We start from the raw sequence: 23989 nt of genomic DNA on the forward strand, positions 1-23989 counted from the left end.
CCCAGTTTTGCATGGCTACATACTATACACTCTGTTCCTGGGAAAGCAGTGTCCCTGCACATCCCAGCATGGCTGCTGTCTCCCCAGAAACACTGGCCCAGCAAGTGGTAAGGAAACGGCTATGAAACCAATGGCTCAGATCAAATGAGGGAACAGACGGCCCTCTCTTCTTAAGATTCCAGGCTTCTGGCTCATGCCTATAATCCCAGAACTTTGGGAGACCGAGGCAGGCGGATCATGAGGCCAGGAGATCGAGACCATCCTGGCTAACACGGTGAAACCCTGTCTCTACTAAAAATACAAAAAAATTAGCCAGGTGTGGTGGCGGGCACCTGTAGTCCCAGCTGCTGGGAAGGCTGAGGCAGGAGAATGGCATGAACCCGGGATGCGGAGCTTGCAGTGAGCCGAGATCGCACCACTGCACTCCAGCCTGGGCGACAGAGCGAGACTCCGTCTCCAAAAAAAAAAAAAAAAGGAAAAAAAAAAAGATTCCAGGCTTCTGAGAATCTGGAGGTTTCCCTCTACCCTGGGCCACTTCTCTCTCTCATGTATTAACTAACACCACATTCTTCAGATTTAAGGCCCAAGACAGAGGCAAGACAGGGACATAGAGAGGGAGCCAGCAAGCAGGCAGCACACAGCCTCTCTCCTCCTCACTGACCTACATTGATACGCACACTTCACTTGAGCAGAATCAAAGCCCCTCACTGATGAGGATGCTAATAGAATTGAAATGAACGCCAAAAAACAAAACAAATGCAACCCAGGCTAGAGCATCTATCTTTCATCTGATCCGTGAACACAAGTTTGCCAATACCATGTCTTCCCACCTGTTGGAAGACAAATCCCAATGGAGTCTTGCATTTCTGCCCTTCTTCTGAACAAGAGGAACTGACAGTTCCAGACTGTATTTTAAAGGGTATTTATACAGCAAACAGCCTTGGAAGACAGAGATAGTGTCTCCCTTCAGGGCAGAGGCAGATTTGTTTCCTGACCAGAGTGATAAAGATAATGTCTCCTCCAAGGACAAAGGTTAGGCAGGTTTGCCAGCAGTCTCTGAAAAGACTGGGGTTTCCTACGCTTGGGCTCCCCAGCTGGGACATGGACCTGCAGTGTGTGCAGCTTCCACCTGGGCCTTCTCCACACCGCCCCATGGGACTTAGGCACAAGGGGAAACCCGTGTGAACACGAAGCTCATGCTGCCTGCTGTGCCATAAGTAATAAAGTCCTTTGTGACCCAGGGGTCTCGTGTCTTCTGCCAGCACCATGAAACTGGGGCAATGAAATGTGTTAGCTTGTACAATAGACTGAATGTTTCTGTCCCCCAAAATGCCTATGTTGAAACACAGGTGAGGCCTCTGGGAGGTGATTAGGTCATGAGTGCAGGGCCTTCACCAATTAGGGCCCTTTTAAAAGAGACCCCAGAGAACTCCCTCCGCCCCTTCCACCATGTAAGAACACAGAAAGAAGATGGCCATCTCTGACCAGGTAGCAGGCCTGCACCAGACACTCAATCTTATTTAATTCTAACAATAACCTTATGAAATATTACTTTTTTTTTTTTTTTTTTTTGAGACGGAGTTTCACTCATGTTGCCCAGGCAGGAGTGCAATGGCACTCTGCAACCTCTGCCTCCCGGGTTCAAGCAATTCTCCTGCCTCAGCCTCCCTAGTAGCTGGGATTACAGGTGCCTGCCACCATGCTCAGCTAATTTTTTGTATTTTTAGTAGAGATGGAGGCTGGTCTCGAACTCCTGACCTTAGGTGATCCACCAGCCTCGGCCTCCCAAAGTGCTGGAATTACAGGCATGAGCCACCATGCCCGGCTCGAAATATTATTACTATTATTGTTGTTGTTAATATAGTCACATCATCATGTTATAAGAGAAAAACAGAGTCTTCACAAAAGTTAAGTGATTTGCCTCAAGGGCACACAGCTAAGGAAGAGGGCCTGCTGGACTTCAGAGCCTTCCAAAAATAAAGGAAAGGAACGATGTTGTTTTCTCCTTCTCGTGTCCCCAAAGGTCCTTTGGATTTCAGTTCATTCAAGAGCCAGGCTTTTAATCACAAAGCCACTCTGTCTAAGCTAAGGTGCTTCCCCTGATGTCCCATTCCAGGAGGAGTTCCAGAAGGTGGGACCATGCCTGCCCACAGTGAAGGAGGTCAATCTAGGTGTCTCCTCCTGTTCCTGTTCTTCTGCAGCCCCCTGAGATGACCCAGGCGCCACCTCTGCCATTGCTTACCCACAATATCTTCATAGGCATTTTCTTCTAAAGTGCTTTTGGATCCAAACTTGGGTTGGTTCTCAGTACCATTCTCAGTGGGAGAAGAGGGGTACAGGGACTGGAGACTGGATGCATCCTCAAACTCAAAGGATTTTCTGTGGATAACAAGAGCAAGAGTCATTCCTGCTGAATCAGATCTCTGCTGCCTTGCTGGGGAATGTCCATGGCAACAGCAAAGACCATAGGCCCTCCTTATAAAGGCAGCTTCTGAAAGAGCATCAAGGTGGGTCCAAACTTACCATCCAAATGAAGAGACAGACGGTCTGAAAGGCCCCAGCCTGGGTGCCTGCAATGTGCCTTATCCTGAATAATACCGCTATTAGATAACAACTACCCCAGCTTAAAAGCATGCTGTTCCAGGTGCTGCGTCAAATCCACCTTTACATGTGTTATCTCATTAATCTTCACAACAGTGCCACCAGTATTGTGACATCTTGTGAAAGAGGAGATGGAAGTGACAGAGGCATGATTCTCCCAGGCGACGTCTCACTCCAGGGCCCGAGCTCTTAACTATAATTTTGGCCTCAAGCCCTAGAGAATATCCTCCCTGAGAAGTGTCTGTGATTCCACTGGAATTGAGTGCCTGGTCTGCCTCTGGGGTCTCACATCCTCATCTGCATCCTAGCTGGGGACTCCTGCCACTGCACTAAGCAGGTAGGAAGGCTCAACACTGGGAGGGTCCCACTCAGGGCTGTCAGGGGGTTGGAAAAGCAGTTGTTGCTGGGTGGTTTGTTGAAGCAGGAAGGGCTGAGCCCTTAAAACAAATAAGACCACTGCCAAGGTGGAGCTGGGAGGACAATTTGCAGCCAGAAGCTGCTTCCAAGACCAAGCTTCCCTTCAGCTAGCTTGCTCCTTCCCATCCTTTGGACAACCTTCCTCTCTACTGTATGATTTCAAGACCACAGCTTGTTGTCTCCTAAGACACCCTGAGCCTACAGCACTCTCTGCCCCTCTCCTTCATGAGAGAGGTACGTCCTTCATCTGAGACCCCAACTGCACCCTCTCCCGCTCCAAGGCAAGTCCCCGCAGGCTCCTGGGGAGGGAAAGAAGGAAAGGCACTGACTGGATCCCTCCTCCCACCCATGAACACCTCCCTCTTCTTTGGGGCACCATCAGACCTTTCAGCCAATAAAGCCCTTTTTCTCTTGTTTACTAACAGCTTCTCCTGAGAGTCCTAGGGTGTAGGTAAAGGGCTAAAAGTGTCCTGAAGGCTACAGCTTGTTCTTAGCTTGCCTGCCCCTGCCCCGCCCCAAGCACTCAACACAACCGAACACTCTTTATATTGACATCTCCTCCGTGTGCCTCTGTGACACATTCCCTCCTGGCTTTCAACTAACTCTCTGGCCACTACTTTTCAGACTCTTGTGAGGGGTTCTCCTTTTCCATTTGCCTTTTAAGTGTCCAGGTCTCTCAGAGTTCTGTCTTAAAAACTCTTTCTCACTCTGTACTTTCTAGGGACCAAATATCCATGGGCCATTGCCATATCTACCATCTCTATCTTGATGACTCCCAGATTTCTGTCTTTGGCCCAGAGATTCTCAACTAGTTAAACAACCAATGGCTGAGCACAGTGGTTCGCAGATGTTGGCCCAGGACCAGAGTTAGTGTGAGAGCAAGTTTTCTTTGGCATATACAGTAGACTCAGCATCGTATGCAGGTAGCCCTCAAGTCAGTAAATAAGACACAAATCATGTTCAGTCAAATTATCCTTGAAAATCTCCCAGGAAGGTGTCACACTGAGGACCAACATGCTGTCTCTCATTAAAACTAATAGTTTCTCCCCAGGTTTTTTTTTTCTTTTTGGCTGAATGCCAGAAGAAACACTTGGCTTGGCTTGCATTTTACACACACACACACACACACAAATTTTTTTGAGAGACAAGGTCTTGTGCTGTTGCCCAGGCTAGAGTGCAGTGGTGTGATCATACTCGCTGTACCCTCAACCTCCTGGGCTCAAGCTATCCTCCCTCCTCAGCCTCCCAAGTAGCTGAGACTGCAGGCACATGCCAACACTCCAGCTAATTTTTAAGATTTTTTGTAGAGATGAGGTCTCATTATGTTGCCCAGGCTGTCTCGAACTCCTGGTCTTAAATGATCCTCCCACTTTAGCCTCCCAAAGTGTTGGAATTACAGGTGTGAGCCACCTCACCTGGACTGCATTTTTTTTAAAATGAAAAAGTATATTAAATATAAGAATCACACGTGGTATAACAGACACAAACTTACCATCTCTACTCCTCATGGAACATGTTCACTGTGTGAAATGGCATACAGAACAGACTGCACTTCTGGAACTGTTTCTCTTTTTCCAAGAGCACAGATTTAAGTTTGCTAAGTTAATTCTTACATGAAGGGACTCCTCCATATATGGTATATGTGTGTATATATTATATATAAATGCAGTGTGGGGTGGAATATGTGTAAAACCTTCAGGCTGATGAACTCTCCCCCCACTCCCTTTGGTCACCTAGCCAACTGCTTTTGGCTCTTCTAAATTTAGCTCAGCAACTCCCTCTATGAGGAGCCTCCCTTCTCTCCCCCATCTAACTCAGATGCCCCTTCTCTGGGTCTCTGCGGCCTCCTGCACTGCCATGAGTCACGGCACATATGACATTATCTATGATTTATCTGTGCACCAAACCACAAAGTCCTTGAATGGAAGAACCATGTCCTATTTGCCTCTGCGTCCTCTTGACCAGCACAATCTTGGTGCACAGCAGGCTCTAGAAGAATGTTTATAGAAATGGATGAACAAGGACAAAACAAACACTCTTGGCAGGCCGTTTAAGAATTAAAGAGCCAGTGAGCATTCTGGGGTGGACTCAAACACGGGATTACCCTTAGCCACGGGCTGTTCCCGCTCGGGGGTCTGAATCTTTGAAATTTCTTCCTTTCTGCACATGGCAGGAAAGTTTATATATGAGATGGGATATGTTAGATGAAGCCTGAAGTGTGGGGACAGACTAAAGAATCCCCAGAAGTGAAACAAACCTGAATACCCATCAGTCGTGGGGTTAGATGAGAAAGGCAGTAAGGTGTAGGAGGATAAGTATTCCGAAGGAAGCTCACTCCCAGCCTACCCTGATTCAGAGAACAAGACGCCTGCCAGCTTTCACCAATTCCAATAGCTCCAGCTCCAAGTTACTGGGGAGACAGCCCTTGGTAATCTGGGGTTAGAAATCCTGAGACTGACCAGGAAACCAACGTGAGCCTCGGAACAGGCTCATTCCTGTTTTACTCCTTTTTTCATCAGTCTCCCCAAGAATCCCCTCTTGATATAAGCCCAGGGTTCGTATACGGCCAGGAGGCCCTCAGGAGAGAAGGAATTGTGTTAAATTTGCCGACACTACCATGTTAATGATAAAATGCAGTATTCAGATAATGCTTCATTCAAAGAAATTAATTTCTAATGCTGGTACTTCAGGTGGTAGGGAGGCTAAGATCCTACTAGTCCGCAAAGGACTGCCTGCTTTACCTACTCCCAACAGAAGATTGAGGAAGCTACAACAGGGGCAGGACACAGCCCAGCTCTACCCCAAAGGCCAAACCCAGCCAATACCTTCAGTGACCAGCACTCAGGTCCCAAGTATCCTGTAAGCATTCCCACTCATGTCCAAGTATCTTGTAAGAGCAGAACAATCTCATTTTTCACTACCAAAACTACCACCTAACAATTATTCAGCACTTCAGAGCTTACGAAGCACTAATGACTGCGACCCATCCTACAATCTGTGTTTGCACTGTCCATTTAAAAGAAAGCCACGGTATTCAGCTACAACACACCGGAGGGGCATGCATTACCTGCTCTGGGACTTGCGGTGACCACGCATGTCCTTCTTGGGTCTCCGGGTGACTGGCGGGGCTGGGGTGGAGGGCAAGGGGGGTGGAGCAGCAGGTGTGGGTGAAGGAGGTAGACCATTACTGGGCTTACTCTTGGGGTTCTTGTCAGCCTCGTATTCAAAGGTGCGCTTGGGTTTGGGGACAGGGTTCACAGCGGGATCGAGGGAACTCTTCGATGGCAGCCGCTGGGAGCTAGGGCTATTTCCAGGGGTCCCGGGCTTAGTGGAACGACTGCCTTCCCTCTCTGGGGGTGGGCCCGCCTCCCCCGCAACACCAGCCACTCCGACTGCCCGGCTGCCAGCGCTCACACTCGCGCCCCCTGCCGGCTCCTCCAAGGAGCCCAAGGTTCCAGTCTTCCTTTTCCCCCGGTCCACGCTGTAGCAGCTGCTGGGGAGCTGGGGGAGCCCCCGGCCTGGCTGCTCCTTCAGGGCCTGTTCAATTTTCTGGATCCGGCTCAGCACTGCTGAGCTCTCCTTCCTGCTGCCATGCCCCCTGAGGAAGGCGCTGGGCTCACTCCGGCCCAGCCGTTTCTCCAGCCGGTATAAAGAGTCCCGGACAGGGAGCGCCTCTCCCTCCTCCTCAGTCTCTGGGTAGGAACACTCGGAGAAGGTCCTGCTCATCCTCCGGAGGCCCTTGAAATCAAAGGTCTTTTCAGAGCTGCAGGGGGACGGCACCACGCTGGGACAGCCCAGGCTGGGGCAGCCCTCACTGGCCGCCCACTCGCTCCCAGAGCCCTCCCGCTTCTCTCCACACATGCTCATCCTGGGCGACGCCTCTCGGCGACCTTCCCATGCTGATATCTTCTCCCGGATGCCCAGGCTGTGGGCGCGGGTACCGGTACGGGTCAGCAAGACGCCCCGGGGGCCAGCTGCTGCCCCCGGGAATGGCGTGCTCTGGGCAAGGGGGAGGCAGGCAGCTACCCCTGCTACATCCTGGGCTGCGCCTTGGACACTTTCCTTTTGGGCTTCTCTCTTGCACGCCGAAGGGCTTCTGTCCAAATAACCGAAGCTGGCGGTCTTGAAGGGACAGGTGGGTGGGGAAGTATCTGGGGAGGGATCTTGAGGATTCTGGGGTGAAGGAGCTGGGGGGTGCCGGTCCTTGAGGAGCACCCGGGAGCTGGAGTGGCTGGGGTACCTGCAGGCTGAGGTTTCACTATCACTGAGCGGGTAGATGGGACTCCTTGGTGGGGAGAGAACTGGAGGTGGAGAGACTGACTGAGACCTGGGGGCAAAACAAAACAAAGGAAAAGAAAAGAAAATGGTAGTGAGTGGCTGACCAACCAGTGGCATCCTGTTTTATTCTTACAGAACTCAGCATCTTTTTCCTGGAGGACTCTCAAAGAGTATTCTATTCAAGTAATATACCTTGAAGGCTGTCTTCAAGGACAGCAATAGCTCCTTAATCACAGCAGGCCAAACTCAACAGGCCTCTCTGCCCAAACCATCCCCAGGCACCCTGAGTAATGTCTGAAACAGACACCTGTTCTGTGCCAAGCAAGAGCATCCCAAGAGTCTACATCTGCCAGTAAGAGGACAGAAAGCCCAGTGGTGTGCTGCCACATGCTTAACAACCAGTTCTCAGAAGGTGTGGTGGCTCATGCCTGTAATCCCAGCACTTAGAGAGGCAGAGGCAAGAGGATCGCTTGAGCCCAGCAGTTCAAGACCAGCCTGGGCAACATAGTGAGACGCTGTGTATGGCAAAAAGAGGGAAAAAGGGACCAAAAAACCCAAAACCAAACAAGTCTGAACAACCGGCTCTCTAGGGGCAACAGCAGATTGGTAGCACTTGCCAATTTTGGTAGTATAAATATTCCAACTATGGCTGAGCTACCAATGTGACGTCACTGGCTGTGGAGTTGAGAAGAGATGCCACTAATCAGCTCTTGTGAACTGGTGCAAGGTGGTTCTTGAACACCACTCCCTGAAGTAGCCCCCAAATACACTCAAACCCTTTGATCTTTCCCCTTAACAAGCCTCTGTCTCCCCTGGGACTTCTGCTACTAGACATAACATCTCGCTTCTTCATGTTGGGTTCTGACCAGAATTAGAATCCCTGAGGGCCTCAGAAAGGTCAGAAGCGCCCCTCAGGAGTCTTTTCCACTCTATCATTGAGGAAGCCAATGGGGTGGGGAGGCCAACTCCTTAGGCAGCTCCACCCTCCAGCAGTGGCATCATCACATCCAATAATTGGCATCTACCATGTCCCAGCTCCAAATCCATGTGCAGATCTTGGCAACTACAAGGAACACTTCTGAATAAATGTTTTTACATATGTTAACTCATTTAATCTTCCTGAAAATTCTATGAGGTTATCATGTTTATTATCTTCATTTTACAAATAAAAAACACTAAGGCACAGAAAGGTTTAATATCTCATCCGAGGTCACTCAGCTGGTAAGTGAAACCAGGACATGAACTTCCACTACACTGGGCTGACTCTCTGAAGAGGAAGCAGTGCCTCTGCCACTTTCTGAACTGCCAGGGCCCTGAGGCAGCTCAAGAGAAATCCCCACAGCACTCGGCACACCCCTGCCACAGCACTTGTAAGTATCAAGGGACTTCTTGGTCTTCCCTACTAGACCATGGTTTCTTCTAGGCCCAGGGACAAACAGATAGTGTCTGGAAGGTGCTCGGTGAATGATGAAGGGCAAAAGGAAGGGAAAGGTGAGCTTATTGAAGAGAACCATGAGCATACTTCCTCTTGGGCACACTTTTCTAGTTGTCTACTAGAGTAACCACTGTCAACTTTCAGAATTCTTTCCAAACAGTTTCAGTTCAAAAACAGCAGGATTTGCCAACACTGCACAGCACAAGGTCTACCTGACCCTAAGGCCGTGGCCCTCAGCTCTGGGCTGCCCAGCCTCTCAGGCTCCGGAATGCCATGCTATCCACAGGAAGGCAGCCAGCTGCCCCTGAGCCAGGCTGCTGTCACTGCTCGCTCACACACAGAAAACTGGAGTTTGGGTGAGTCAGGGATTGGCTGACAATTCCCTGCTGGGTCACAGGCCTCTGGCTGCCCCCAATCAACAGGAAACCTCAACATGCTTAAGCTGTTTTTCAAAGGGCAAGTCAAACAAGAGCCATCCCATGTGCATATGGGCACAGATGAGAGAAATTCAGTGCCCAGCCAAGCCAATGACCAAAGAGGCTCTGCTCAGTGAGGAGGTGTGAACGGAGTAAGCCTCCGCACTCCCTGGGGTAGGGAGCAGCAGGGCAAGTCGCCAGGCTTGAGGCCGGGGGAGATCCCAACTTCCTCACAGTTCATGGAGGCCTTAGGTCTCTCTTATTTTATAGAACCATAAATACAAAAGGTCATCAGTCTAGCCCCTAAGTGAATGAGTGTCTGTGCTACACAAAGACTCTGTTTTAGTTCTCAACTGAAGATGCATTTGACAGAGGACAATTTCATTTGTTTATTCATTCGACAAATACTTAGTGAGCACCTACTCTGTGCTAGGCCTGTTCTAGGTGCTAGATACAAGAATAAACAACACAGACATAAATTCATGTCCTCATGAAGCTTATATTCTTACTGGGAGATGGCAGGCACCTAATGAGACTCACAATCTCTTGGGAAGCCTTTTTAAACTATACATGCCTCACCTGCTCAGGCACTTTGATACGTGGTTCCCTAGGGCTGTGTCTCCCCAGCAGCCCAGGAGAGAATTCACCAGTCCATGGAACCACTGTTACTTATGGTAGTGTGGGGCATGGCTCCTTGGGATAGGAAAATGATTCAGGGCCTCTGGTCCATCTGATCCCAGCATGCTTTCAGAAAGAATGATTCTATAACTTCCCTTAGTGGCTCCAGCACGAATAAATCCTCACAGGTTAAGAACTTTCTCTCAATGCCTACCCTGCTTCAACTGAGGTTTCATTTCTCCCCTCTCATGCAGCATAAAATAGAGAGTAGACTGGCCCTTTCCTCTGAAGGTCCTGTCTTTGGTGTCACTGCTGACCTGGGACCCACGGCTTCACGTGCTACCCTTGCCCCAGCCTCCCCACACAGGCCAGGCCCAGTGCACTGTACCACAGAGGAACCTGCCTGTGCTGACCTGAAGCCCCATATCACAGAGAAGGCACCAGTCACTCATTCCAAGGTCTGGTAAACAATAAAGATAAGGCCCTGCCCTCCTGGGGTGACATTCTCACTTGAGGGTAGAATTCTCTGTTATCTGTCTGCATGTTTCTGATTCTACCTCTTATTAGCAATGGACTCACACTCTGAACATCCAGTTTCATTTCTTCAAAACTGTTCCATTTTACATCGCAGGGTTGTCATACTGAGCCAATGAGACCATGGATGCAAAATGCTCATGATCATTAGTACTGTTTTTTTTTTTTTTTTTTTTATCAGGTTATGGCTAGCCAGTCAGTCTCAAGAGAGGGTAAGAACATCACAGCCTTGGGGTTCAAGTTTCAGTGTAGCCACTTATAAGCTTCATGACTTTGAGCAAGTAATCTTCTCTCCCTAAGCCTCAGTTTCCTTAACTCTAAAATGGGTGTTGGAAGATCACATATCTCGGCCAGGTGCAGTGGCTCACGCCTGTAATCCCGGCACTTTGGGAGGCTGAGACAGACGGATGACCTGAGGTCAGGAGTTCAAGACCAGCCTGGCCAACATGGCGAAACCCAGTCTCTACTAAAAATAACAAAAATTAGCTGGGCGTGGTGGCAGGCAACTGTAATTCCAGTGACTCGGGAGGCTGAGGCAGGAGAATCACTTGAACCCAGGAGGCGGAGGTTGCAGTGAGCCGAGATCACGCCATTGCACTCCAGCCTGGGCAGCAAGAGTGAAAACAAGAGTCTCAAAAAAAAAAAAAAAAAAAAAGAAAGATCACAAATCTCAGAGAATCCCTGTGAGAAATAGTACCTGTCGAGCATTGAGCTTGGGGCCTAACACACAGTGTTCCATCTTAGCTTGATAATTACTAATATTCACAAGGGGCTGACTCTTCAGAGTAATCACCTGGGAAATTTGGTCAGTTTGCCACTGTCAATGGATCCTGAACGCTGTCGGGGCAGGGGGGCGGGAGGGCGGGGAGTAAATCAAATATGACCATGAATTGTCAGCAGCTCAGGCTATGGAAAGGTGGAGTCTATTGCTCTGTCACTCGAATCTTGGTTGATCTTGGTGATTTGCTTTGAGTATAATACAATGTGGCGGTGGAAATTGAAATTGTTCAAATTCTAAACTTGAGGCCTCAAGAGGCCTTGTAGTTTCTCCCTTTACCCACCTGGAATGCTGCCCTGACACCGTCACATAAGGAAGCCAGTCTAGTCTTTTAGAGGACGAGAGGTCCCATGGAATGTGACCAAGGCACCTCTGTCAATAGCCAGCCTACAACTGCCGGACTCATGAATGAGGCCACCTTGGACCCAGACCCAGCCGGACACAGCTACATGAGTGCGCCCAGGGGAAACCAGCAGAGGAACCACCGGAAAACCCACAGAAATGTGAGAAACAAGCAACTGTGTTAAGCCACTAAGTTTTGGGGTGATTTGCTCCACGGCAGTAGTAAAAAGATGCAGGTGGGAAAGGCCACGCCTGCGTTATCATTGGCCCATCCCATCCCAATGCAGAGCCACTGCCCTGGCCTTCCTTCCCCACTTCCCCACAGGCCAGCTTAGCTTCCATGATGTCTGGATTGGATCTCTCTCTCACTACTACAGGCTCTGATGCTCTTATGGGGGCACCCCCTGGAAGTGGAGCTAGTTCAGCCACCCTAAGAATCAGCTTCCACCAGTCTTTGCTCTCAGGCTGAAGGAGGGTCAGGAGAGTCTCACCTAGAGAGGGAACACTAGGGAGGCTTCAGGAGGGACACAATGGGAGCCAGGTGTCAGGATGTCTAGATCCTCGTGACAAAGAGTTTGCACAGCAGGTGTCATCCCCTGGCATGGATGGGAGAGAGTGCTCATTCCTGGGCTTCAGTTCCTCTCTGTCTAGTTATTTCCTAGTTCCTCAAACTGAGACTCAGAGGGAAAGTAAGATCATTCTCCCCTGTTGGACAAGAGGAGACCACGGCCAAGAGAAGGGCAGGGCCTGCCTTCGGATGCCACCATGGGAGCAAAGCCACTGACAGTCTCTAGCTTCACTTCTTCATGGTTCCTAGGCCAGCTCCTTGCTAGCCTTCTCTGCATCTGAACAAAGGAAGCCACCTATCACCAAGACCACAGTGTGCAACCCCACCAGGCCGGAGATACATTTTGGCTCTCCATCCATTCAACCAAATATATTGAGCACCAAGTCTATTCCAGGCACTATTTTAGGCTGAGGTGGGAGGACTGCTAGAGCCTGGGAGGTCAAGGCTGCAGCAAGCCACAATCATACCACTGCACTCCAGCCTGGGCAACAGAGTGAGACCTTGTCTCAAAAGAAAAAAAAAAAAGGATCAGCAGAGACTAAAAACAGACAAAGTCTCTTTTTCTATAGGTTACATTCTGGTAGAGACACATCAAGTTGCCTTATTTGTTTAGAGTGAGCAGGTAACATATCAACTCTGTGAGATGGTTTGGGGGCCAATAACGAAGAATAAAGAAGGGGAAAGGGATCAGAGATGAGCAGTAGAGATGAGTTGCTGTTTTACATAGGGAGGTCAGGGAAGCCCCTCTTGCCAGGGGACACATGAACACAACCCAAAGGAAGTGAGCAATGTGTCTATCCAGGGGAGGAATGTTCCAGACAGAAAGTGCAGTAGGGCAAAGATAACCGCATGCCTACTGTATTCCAGGGGCAACAAGGAGGCCAGTGTGGCCAGAGTGGAGGGAAACAACGAAGTGTGGGCTGGAGATGAGCCTGAGAGACACCAGAAGCCACATTATGGAAGGCCCCATGGGCCACTGATAAGACTTGGGCTTACACTCTCAAGAGAAGGAAGCTCTTGAATGGGTGTGAGCAGGACAGTGACAGAATCTGACTTCACATCAGAGGATGACAGGCAGGGAGGGGTACAAAGGTGGCAACAAGGAGACTATTTAGAATGCCACTGCAGCAATCCAGACAAACGATTATTATGATGACTTGGATCAGAAGGGTAGTGGTAGAGACGGATCTACTTTGAGGGCTGGGCCAATGCAATTTGCTGATGGGTTAGATGAGCAGTGAGACACAAACGGGAAGTCTAGGACAGCATCAGGATATTTGGCCTGAGCACTGGTAGAATAGAGTCTGGGTTATAAATTTCAATATGGGAGTCATTAGTGGTATATAGAAATATTTAAAACCATGTGGCCAAATAAGATCCTCTAGAGCGTAAGTGTAGCTAGAGAAGTCCAAGTGCTGGGATGTTCCAGTGTGTTGGGGTCTGGACAAGGAAGAAGAACTAGCCAAGGAGACCGATTGAGAAGAGGATTTAGTGAGAAAAGAAGAAAACCATGAAGAGCAATGTCCTGAGACACTTAAGAAACAGGGAGTGACCAACTGAGTCAAACCTGCCAACAACTAAGTAAGAGAAGGACTGAGAAATGATTTGAAACATGGAGGTCACTGTGACCTGACGAAGAGAGGTTTTGGTAGAGAGGTAGGAAGGGAAGCACGACTGGAAAAATTCAAGAAAAGGGAGGAGAAGCAGTGGAGACAGAGTTCAGACAACTCTTTTAGAGTTTTCCTAAAAAAGGAACAAAGAAATGGGATGGTAGCTGGAGAAGAATATGGCATAATGGAAGCATCTTTCTCTCTCTTTTTCTTTCTTTCTCTCTCTTTCTCTCTCTCTCCTTCCTTCCTCCCTCCCTCCCTCCTTTTCTTTCTTTCATTCTTTCTTCTCTTCCTCTCCTTCCTCTTCTTCCTCTCCTTCCTCTCTCTCACAGGGTCTTGCTCTGTCGCTCAGGCTGGAGTACATAGCTCACCGTAACCCAAAAATCCTGGGCTCAAGCCACCTTCCCACCTTAGCCTCATGAATAGCTGGGACTACAGGTTCATGCCACCAGGTCCAGCTAATTTTTTTTTTTTCACAGATGGGGGTCTCACTATGTTGCCCAGATAGGTCTTGAAGTCCTGGCCTCCAGTGATTCTCCTGCCTTGGCCTCCCAAAGTGCTGGGATTGCAGGCATGAACCACCATGCCAACCTTGTGACTGTAATTGGAATGATCCAGTAGAGAGGGAAAGGTTGTCAGTGCAGATACAGAGGGCACAAATGCAGGAATAACATGCTTGAGTAGGCAACGAAGAGGTGGGGACCCAATGCCCGTCTAAAAGGGCTGGCCTTACACTAGCACCCACTTTCCCATGTGCCTGCACTGGACGTCTGCTCTCACAGTCTCGTCCCTATGCTGCTTTATGCTTCAGTTGATCACTCCCTGTTTCTTGAGCGTCTCAGGACATCACTCTTCATGGTTTTCTTCTTTTCTCACTAAATGCTCTTCTCGGTGGGTCTCCTTGGCTAGTTCTTCTTCCTCGTCCAGACCTCAAAACACTGGAACGTCCCAGCACTTGGACTTCTCTAGCTACACTTAACGCTCTAGAGAAACTCATTCCAGAGGGGGGAGAAAAGGTCAGAGTTTGTTCCCCTCCTGCTTCAAGCATCTGGATCCAGCCCTCTCCCCAAACACATTGATCTACTTGATGACTATGTCCTATCAATTCTACTTCCTAACATCTCTCAGATGTGTCCCCCTCCTCGCCATCCCTACTGCTACTGCTACTGCTACTTCTTTGGTCTCTTAACTCCTCTTTCTGCCTTCAGTCTTAAAGCAGTTTTGGTCCATCCTCTCATCTTCTGACATTTTCCCAAAATGAAAAACTGATCATGCTTGAAACTCCTCATATCTACAGAATAAAATGCAAATTCACTGGCATTGTTGACGAGGACCCCATGAGCTGGTCCCTGCCTATTTTCCCCTTCATTATCCCACATTGTTTTCCCTCCATATCAATCCTGTATCCCACCCTTAGGCACATCAAACTCTTAGCTTCTTCACACCCTACCCCCTTTCAGGTAGAGATGGCCTATGCAGAGGCCTCCATTGGGGAAACATCTGTGATGGCACGTATAACACTGCATTGCACCAGACTGTTTCCTCTCCCTTTACTAGACTATGAGTGAGCCCACCTGAAGGTGGTAACAGTATCTTGTTAATCTTGATAGCCCCCTGCAAAGTGCCTAGAACTTAAAAGGAATTATTATTTGTGTTGAATGACTAAATGAATGAAAATGTAAATAGTTAAAAACCTAGGCCTCTTGTATGCCTGCTCACAACATTGTCTGCAGACTTCCTCGCCTTTCTCTTTGTGGTGTATGAGCTGAAGAACAACAGAGAAAGGTACACAAAGCACTCGGTGCAGCCCAGTATCGCCGTCAGCCCCCAAAGCCCTCTCCCACTAGGCACGAAAGCTCCACTGGCTGGGTCCTGGTCCCATCACTTTCTGGGCATGCTCATGGGCAAGCCCTCTAAGTTCTCTGTGCCTCAGGTTCTTTAAACACAGACAACACTTACTCTGAGTGTCCTCACACACCAGCTGTGTGGCTAAGATGACGCAAATCTCTAACAGTGTTTGAACACTATAAATCATTCCATAAAGGTAAAATAAATAATTTTTAAAAGTAAATACAAAGCAGCCATCAGACACCCAAGACTGCTCTTATCCTCTCTCTGTTATTCTACAATCCCAGAGTACGCCCCTGGGAGGCAGACACCGTAGAACTGGGCACTTGTGCCGTGGCCTTGTCAGCAGGCAGCCAGTTCTGCTGCTCAACACAGGCACGGATGCCAACACTGCAGCATGCAACTGGCCAAAACCAACATTTTAAGGAGAGATGAAGTAAGATGAACAGATAAAAGAAAGCAGGGGAGAATGCAAAGGACATTTAAAAGAAACAGAGCACCATAAATGCACACACACACACAAATATGTAAGACACATAATTAGGATGGAAAGAATATGAGCTAAGGTATGGAAAGAGAAATAAATTTAAAGAAAAAGTATTGTGGGCCAGACATGGTGGCTCATGCCTCTAATTCCAACAATTTGAGAGGCCAAGGTGGGAAGATCACTTGAGCCCAGGAGTTGGAGACCAGCCTAGCCAACATGGTAAAACTCCATCTCTACAAAAGAAAATTTAAAAATTAGCTGGGTGTGATGGCATGCCCCCGTGGTCCCAGCTACTCAAGAGGCTGAGGCAGGAGGATCCTTGAGCCCAGGAGGTCAAGGCTGCAGTGAGCCATGGTTATACCATGGCACTCTAGCCTGGGCAACAAAGTGAGATCCTGTCTCAAAAATTAAAAAAAAAAAAAAAAAAAAGAAACAAGAAAAGAAAAAGCATCATGTGTATGTGTGCGCATGCACATAGACAGAAAGTGAGAGTTAAAGTGCATAATAAATATTCCCTCTGGCACTGTCTCACAGGAACACGCCCCAATCCCTGGGCTAGTGACACAGGCCCCTCTTTGGTAACACAAGAAGTATTTGTGCTAAGGAATGCCTCATATATTGTCAGGTGCCCCGAGGAACTTTTTTGGAGGGAAGGCTGTCTTTAGTCCTTGATGAACTTGGCATGCTCCAAGTTGCTCTGCTTTTTCTGGTTATAGGGCTACTACAAGTGTTAGTAACAAGAAGGGACTAAGCTGGAGCTAGTTGGGAAAAAGTCCTAGTAGTCCTGGAAACAGCCTGAGAGGTACCAGGATGTGTTATGAGTGCCATGAAGTGAGCCTGTCTGCAGGTGAAGGTTATACAGGGCTCAGTGTCCAAAATGCTTCCATCCCTACTAAGCAATGTCTAGCCTGCTTCAAATGAAACTGCCTGGAAGGTGGCCGGCCATTCAGCATTCTCGGGCTTCTCAACTAAGGGCCCTGTTGGCTTGGCGGCATCACCATCCTCCTGCCACTCAGTGACTGCCCCAATTCTGGGGATGGCATTCTCACTGCGCTACCCTAAAGCCATACTCTTGAGCGTGGAGGAGAAAAAGGAGGAAGAGTGCCTCAGTCAGCAAGTCCAAGAGTTTGTTCCCCAGCCTAGAGCAGAAACTTGCCCAGTAACAAGACATAGACATCCCATTCCAGAAAAGTCCTGAGAAAAAGCCAAAGGACAGGGTGATACTCACAACTTGGCTTTCTTGCTCCCAAAGCAAGCATCTCAAACAGTTGTGAGCCCTCAACAGGGTCCAGGGCAGCCTCAGCCCCCAACTGGGGCTATATCTAGGCCACCATCTATAGAGATTCTCCAGGTCCCTACAGCTTGTCAGGGTTAAGTAAAAGGTAGTGAGAGTCACAGCATAAATTGAGTTGCCTTTTCAATTCCAGAAAGCACATCTAAGAATCTACGGAAGCCACACCTGTCTGCCCCCAAGCTGATTTCTAAGGAAGCACGAAGTGGACCGCTAAGCTCTTCTCTGGAAGGGAATGATGAACTTTCTAAGTAGCAGTGGCAAGTGAACACAGAGAGAATAGTGACACTGCAGAAGCCCTCTCTGAGGTTACTGATCCCTGACAGGAACATCCCCAGTGCCCTAGTCCAGTAAAGACTGGGCTGCTGTATAAAGCAGAGCCAGGCATTAGACAAAGCCAAGAGGGAGGCAAATCCGATTCCAGGAAACCATGCCAATGGCACTTGTGGTAGTTTTAAAACGTGGTCCCCAAATTCTTTGACATGCCTCCAGTCAAAATAACCCCTCCTCTTAAATCTGGGCTCTGTTACTGCTTGATTGATAGCATACAATACAAGTGATGTGGTGCTACTTTTCAGGCCCAGGCCTAAAAAAATCAGCAGCTCCTAATTCCTGTCTACCATGCTAGGAGCAAGCCCAGGCCATGTGGAAAGGGTACATGTAGGTGTTCTGGCTGCCAGTCCCAGGTAAAGTCCCAGCAACAGCTAGAATCCCCCAGACGTGGGGTTAAGACATCTCCAGGTGATACCAGCCCCTAGCTACTGAGCCCCCTGCCAAGGCTTGAAGTCTTTTACTTTTTTCTTTTTGAGAGACAGTGTCTCACTCTGTTGCCAGGCTGCAATGCAGTGGCAAGATCTCAGCTCACTGAAACCTCGAATTCTTGGGCTCAAGCGAGCCTCCCGCCTCAGCCTCATGAGTAGCTGCGAGCACAGGTACATTCCAGCACACTGGGCTAATTTTATTATTATTACTAGTTTTTGTGGAGACAGGGTCTTGCTTTGTTGCCTAGCCTGGTCTTGAACTCCTGGGCTCAAGTGATCCTTATGCCTCAGCCTCCCAAAGTGCTGGGATTACAAGCATGAGCCACTGCGCCCAGCCAGCCTTGAAGTCTTTTTAGCCAAGGCAGACATCATGGAGCAGGGGCAAGCCATCCCTGCAGTGCTCTGTCTGAATTCCTAATCCATGGAGTCTGGGAGCATAAGAACATGTTGTTTTATGCCATTAAATTTTTTTTTTGAGGTGGGTGGTTGGCAGTAGATGTCTGGAATATATTTTGGCACCTACAAGAGAGGTGCTACTAAAACAAAATCTTAAAACAGTGACTTTTGGGCTGTCAGTAGGGGCGTAAAGGAGAGTAAGGAAATGCTATTAGAAGCTAGAGAAGAAGGAACCCTTATAGTGTTGAAAAGCTTGTCAGCTGTGGTAACATAGATAATAGGAAATATAGCTAATAAATCTGATGAACTACCTAAGGAGATTTGCAGGCAAAGTGCTGAAGGTGCCATCTGACTTGCTCTAGCTGCCTACAGTAAAAAAGAGAAAAGAGGTAAACTAAGAAGGAGCTGTTTCGTTGTTAAAATTTAAAGGAATCACAAATGAGAAAGGGCTTGCTGGTTTTCACTTCCAGTCCCTCTAGGCAGGAAAACATTCTCAAATTAAGAAATGGCTTCCAGATTGTGGTGGCTGGGCACGGTGGCTCACGCCTGTAATCCCAGCACTTTGGGAGGCTGAGATGGGCGGATCACCTGAGGTCAGGAGTTTGAGACCAGCCTGACCAACATGGAGAAACCCTGTCTCTACTAAAAATACAAAATTAGCCAGGCATGGTGGTGCATGGCTGTAATCCCAGCTACTTGGGAGGCTGAGGCAGGAGAATCACTTGAACCTGGGAGGCGGAGGTTGCAGTGAGATGAGATCGCGCCATTGCGCTCCAGCCTGGGCAACAAGAGCGAAACTCCATCTCAAAAAAAGAAAAGAAAATAAATGGCTTCCAGATTGTGGTGATGGTTTTATTGAGTATGTGTGTTTGTGTGTGAGTGTGTGTGTGAAAACTCAAACTGTATACTTTAAATTATATAATTTATTGTACTTTAATTGTCCCTCAATAAATCTGTTTAAAAAAAATCTAAAGTGAGACTGAAAAACCCTTTGTTAAGACCCCAAAAACTGGCCAGGTACAGTGGCTCATGCCTGTAATTCCAGCACTTTGGGAGGCTGAGGCGGGTGGATCACCTGAGGTCAGGAGTTTGAGACCAGCCTGGTCAACATGGCAAAACCCCGTCTCTACTAAAAATGCAAAAATTAGCCAGATGTAGTGGCTCATGCCTGTAATCCCAGCTACTTGGGAGGCTGAGGCAGGAGAATCACTTGAACCTGGTTGGCAGAGGCTGCAGTGAGCCGAGATCACACCACTGTACTCCAGCCTGGGTGACAGAGTGAGACCCTGTCTCAAAAAAAAAAAAATTTTTAAAAAAATTGCTTAAAGTGTTGCCTCATAGAACAGACAGACAGACAAAAGGCCTCCTAAGAATCTTATGAGTGGGTCCTGTAAATCCTCTCTGAAGACAGTAAGGCTCCTAAGAATCTTAAAAACCTTTGTCCCATAGCAATCTCCCAAGAAATCCAAATCGAAGTGGAGAGGGGCTTATCTGTTCTTTTTTTTTTTTTTTCTTTGAAACAAAGTCTGGCCCCCAGGCTGGAGTGTAGTGGCTCCATCATGGCTCACTGCAGCCTCGACCTCCCAGGCTCAAGCGATCCTCCCACCTCAGCCTCCAGAGGAGCTGGGACTACAGGTATGCACTACCATGCCTGATTAATTTTTTTTTTGTAGAGATGGGGGGGTCTCACTACGTCACCCAGGCTGGTATCGAACTCCTGAGTGCAAGCAATCCTCCCACCTCAGCCTCCCAAAGTGCTTGCATTACAGGCATGAGCTACTGCACCTGGCCAAGGGGCTTATCTTGAAGTGATTTGTATGTGTGCCTTTTGCTATTATAATGGATTATAAAATGATTCATAAGAAACCCATGAAGGTTTTTTTTTTTTTTGGGGGGGGGACAGAGTTTTGCTCTTGTTGCCCAGGCTGGAATGCAGTGGCGTGATCTTGGCTCACCACAACCTCCGCCTCCTGGGTTCAAGGGATTCTCCTGCCTCAGGCTCCCGAGTAGCTGGGATTACAGGTGTGCACCACCATGCCCGGCTAATTTTTCTATTTTTAGTAGAGATGGGGTTTCTCCATGTTGGTCAGGCTGGTCTCGAACTCCTGATCTCAGGTGATCCACCCGCCTCGGCCTCCCAAAGTGCTGGGATTACAGGCATCAGCCACCGCACCCAGCCAACCCATGAAGTTTTTAAAGGAAATGTATCAGCTTGGAGTAAAAAGAGCAGAGATAGTACAAAATGAAGAAAAGACTTTGGGCCCTTAACATATTATGGGCATGAAGCAGATGGAGAAACTACTCACCTGCAATAATGAGCTACTTCTATGGAAAAGAAAAGAGGAGTCAGAGGGCAGAACCAAAAGCCCAGAGGGTGCAGCTAGAGACAAGGTAAATGAGTCAACACCTAGTCAAAGAATTAGCAACAGCTGTCCCACTGAATATAAGAAATACATCAAACCAGTGACTGCTGGGTACCTCTTATTTTCCCCTTTTTGAAAAGAAGCCTATTCAGTGGTTACCCTAAGCCTGTCCCACCAGTGTATTTTGGGTAGCAGATATACATTCTCTTTAACTTACAGGTCTTCACAGCAAGAGAAACAGTAGTTAAGGAGCTGCACACAAGGAATGAACCTGCGCCCCAAAAGTCTCATATACACCCGGACCTGATTTTTTTTTTTTTTTTTTTAAGACAGGGTCTCAGTCTATGCCCAAGCTGAAGTGCAGTACAATCTTGGCTCACTGCTACCTCCATCTCCCAGGCTCAAGAATCCTCCTGCCTTAGCTTCTAGAGGAGCTGGGGCTACAGGCATGCACCACCACACCCAGCCAACTTTTTTATTTTTGGTAGAGAGGAGGTTTCACTATGTCGTTGCCCAGGCTGGTCTTGAATTCCCAGGCTCAAGTGATCCTCCCACCCCAATCTCCAGAGTAGCTGGGACTACAGGTGTGCACCACCACATCCAGCTAATTTTTGTACTTTTTGTAGAGATGGGTTTTTTCCATGTTGCCCAGGCTGGTCTCAAACTCCTGGGCTCAAGCGATCTGCCTGCCTCAGCCTCCCCAAGTGCTGGCATTAGAGGCGTGAGCCACCGCACCCGGCCCTATCTGTACCTGATTTTGGTGACAAGATTCCATTGTAATAGACTTCAAGCTGATGCCATGAATAAGAGGAGACCTGAGATTTTAGGGGAGAGAGTGAGTGTATTTTCCATCTGGGAAAGATGTGAATTGTTGCAATCAGAGGGCAGACTGTATTTTCCAAAGACAGGAACCACAACCTATCCCATTCCACATACCTTCTTATAAAGAGATGTTGATATTCCTCTCAGCAGGTGGTGGAAATTATCTTCCTTTCTCTTGAACTTGGGCAGCCCTTTGTTACTGTCTTAATCAATACAGCACAATAGAAGATAAACTATCTGACTTTTGAGGCTAGCTCATTAAAATGCCATGCATTTTTGCCTTGTTCTCTTGGGATTCTTACTCTTGGAACCCAGATATCATGCTATGAAGGCATGCTGCCAAGTGTGGAGGTGACGTGCAGGTGTTCCCTAGCTTTAGTCCCAGCTGACTGCCAGCATCAACTGTCACACATGTAAGCCTTCAGATGATTTCAGCCCCTAGCCATTGAGTCACCCATAACTTTCAAGCTACCCCAGCTGATGCTGCAAGGAACAGACACAAGCTTTCCTTGCTGAGCCCTACCCAAATTGCAATTGGTAGGCAAAATAAATATTATTCTAAGCCACTAAGTTTGGGGTCATTTGTTATGTAGCAATAAATAACCAGACCAGTACTGACAGCATCATGGTTGGATTCTAGGCAGCATCTCGAGTAACAGGGGCTGAGGCCACAGGGCCTCCTAAGGGGGGCCTGCCATGGCCAGGACAGGCCCTGCAGCACTATCTTTTACCCACAGCTACTCAGGAGATTTTTCTTCTCTTTAAGCTCTTAGCTTCCCCCGATCTAAGGCACAGGGTCCAAATCTGTGCCTAAATTGGCCATGGAACCTCCAGACATCTCTGGATTTCACTGTATCACAAACTGAGGCCACTCTCTGCATAAAAACCTGCAAATATGAGTTGAAATTAGGGCTCCACTGCCAATTAGCTGTGTGGGCTTACAGGTTCCTCATTTGTAATGTAAGTTACTGAGCCAGATATATCTCAAGATCCCTTCCAACTCTAACATCCCAACAGAGAATGTATCGGGCCTCCAAAGAGTTCCAGCTGAGTAGGGGAAATAAGACCCACACAAATATCCACTTTATGAGATACTATATGATAAGTGCCATTTGGCCGTTTTGAACCAAAGATTCTGAGTGAATGCAGAGGAGGGAGGGATTTGTCTTAGTTGGGTGGTCAAGAAAAACACTGGGAGAGAAGTGAATAATTGTATCCAGATTGGCAGAAATGTAAGGTTTGCATTAGAGAACAGTGAACTATTAGGGCAGAAAGAAAGACCAGGGCCAGATCATGAAAAGCCCTGCAAACCAGGCTAAGTTTGACTTTATCATGGATAGCAGTACTTTGGGGGCAGGAAGATCCCAGGAGTGCTCATAGGAAGGGAATGTGTTGGGATAATAAAATAACAGAAGGATGAAGAGAGGCAGGCTTGAGTACCTCTTCCTACTAGTTTTGTATCCTTAAGGAGTACCTCCTCTTTTCTGTGCCTCAGTTTCCCAATCTGTAAATCAAATGGGTTGGACTGAATAAGCTACAAAGCCCCCTTTCAGCTCTACCTTTCTAAGAAACTACAGACTAGATGAAAACAGAGTCCAAAGCTAAGATGACCCATTAGGAAGGTACTATAAGGACTCAAGTAGTACAACAGCCTATGCTCTAAGAGGCTGCTCTCCCATCTATCTAGTTGACTAATCAACAAATAGCTAATGGCTTCTACCTGCCAGGCATTGTTCCAGGCTCTAGGCACACAGAAAGACATCAAAGTCCTTGCCCTCAAGAATTATATATTCTCACACACTCAGATTTTCAGCACCCACCACAAGCAAAAGTTCTCAAACTCAAGGCTGATACAGTCTGTTATTTCCAAGTTGCAATGACCCAGGTGCGGGAGTTTCATAGTGAAGAAGCTGTGGAGGAAATCAGCAGGTCTTCAGAGAAGAGCCCCTGCTGCCTGCCAGGTCTTACTGCACAAGTGAAACCTCCTGAGAGCAGTAAGTGGCAAAGTTCACCCTATCTACACAGGTGAATTAGCTCTAAACATAATACTTCCTTTTTTGCAAGTTACCAACCTGCTTCCAGTCCCACCCCAGGTCATCAACACCAACACAGTAAAGGCTGACCTCTAGAATTCAGAAGAGGTTTGAGAATCCCACCCCAGACCCCCAGAGTGGGATGCAGCCATATCTTGTGAGCTGAAGTGGGAACAGCCTGTGGGGAGAGTGTATCTGGCAGGTAAGGATGAACAGTATGCTCATTCGGCCTCATCAACAAAAGCGAAGACAAGGAAACCTGCTCCAGGAGACCAAGATACAGCAAAGAACAAAACTGAGGCAGTCACATGAAAGGCTTAGATTTTCCCCTCCTACACATTCCTGCCAAATCAAGACTAAGCTGCAAAGGAAAAGGAAGGGAATAAATTAG

The 23989-nt window shown here is 48.1% G+C and overlaps 1 protein-coding gene across 41 annotated transcripts in view; it reads right to left on the bottom strand.

Annotated features, from left to right (window-relative positions):
• DENND2B (DENN domain containing 2B) overlaps positions 1-23989 on the bottom strand; it is a 219831-nt gene that overhangs the window by 30408 nt on the left and 165434 nt on the right. For 27 of the 41 annotated variants that reach the window (XR_010147134.1, XR_010147135.1, XM_063782749.1 and 24 more), the window contains 2 exons: positions 6086-7345; positions 2243-2379 (listed from right to left, as the gene is read on the bottom strand). Coding sequence is in view for 38 of the 41 variants with exons in the window: in XM_063782749.1 (XP_063638819.1) it covers positions 2243-2379; positions 6086-7345 (1397 nt within the window). In the remaining 3 variants the exon portion in view is untranslated. The remainder of the gene's footprint in view (positions 1-2242; positions 2380-6085; positions 7346-23989) is intronic. The other 14 variants (XM_063782757.1, XM_063782756.1, XM_063782758.1 and 11 more) reach the window with 1 other exon arrangement.

The sequence above is a fragment of the Pan troglodytes genome, chromosome 9, assembly GCF_028858775.2.
Source record: "Pan troglodytes isolate AG18354 chromosome 9, NHGRI_mPanTro3-v2.0_pri, whole genome shotgun sequence".
NCBI classification, from domain to species: Eukaryota; Metazoa; Chordata; class Mammalia; order Primates; family Hominidae; genus Pan; species Pan troglodytes.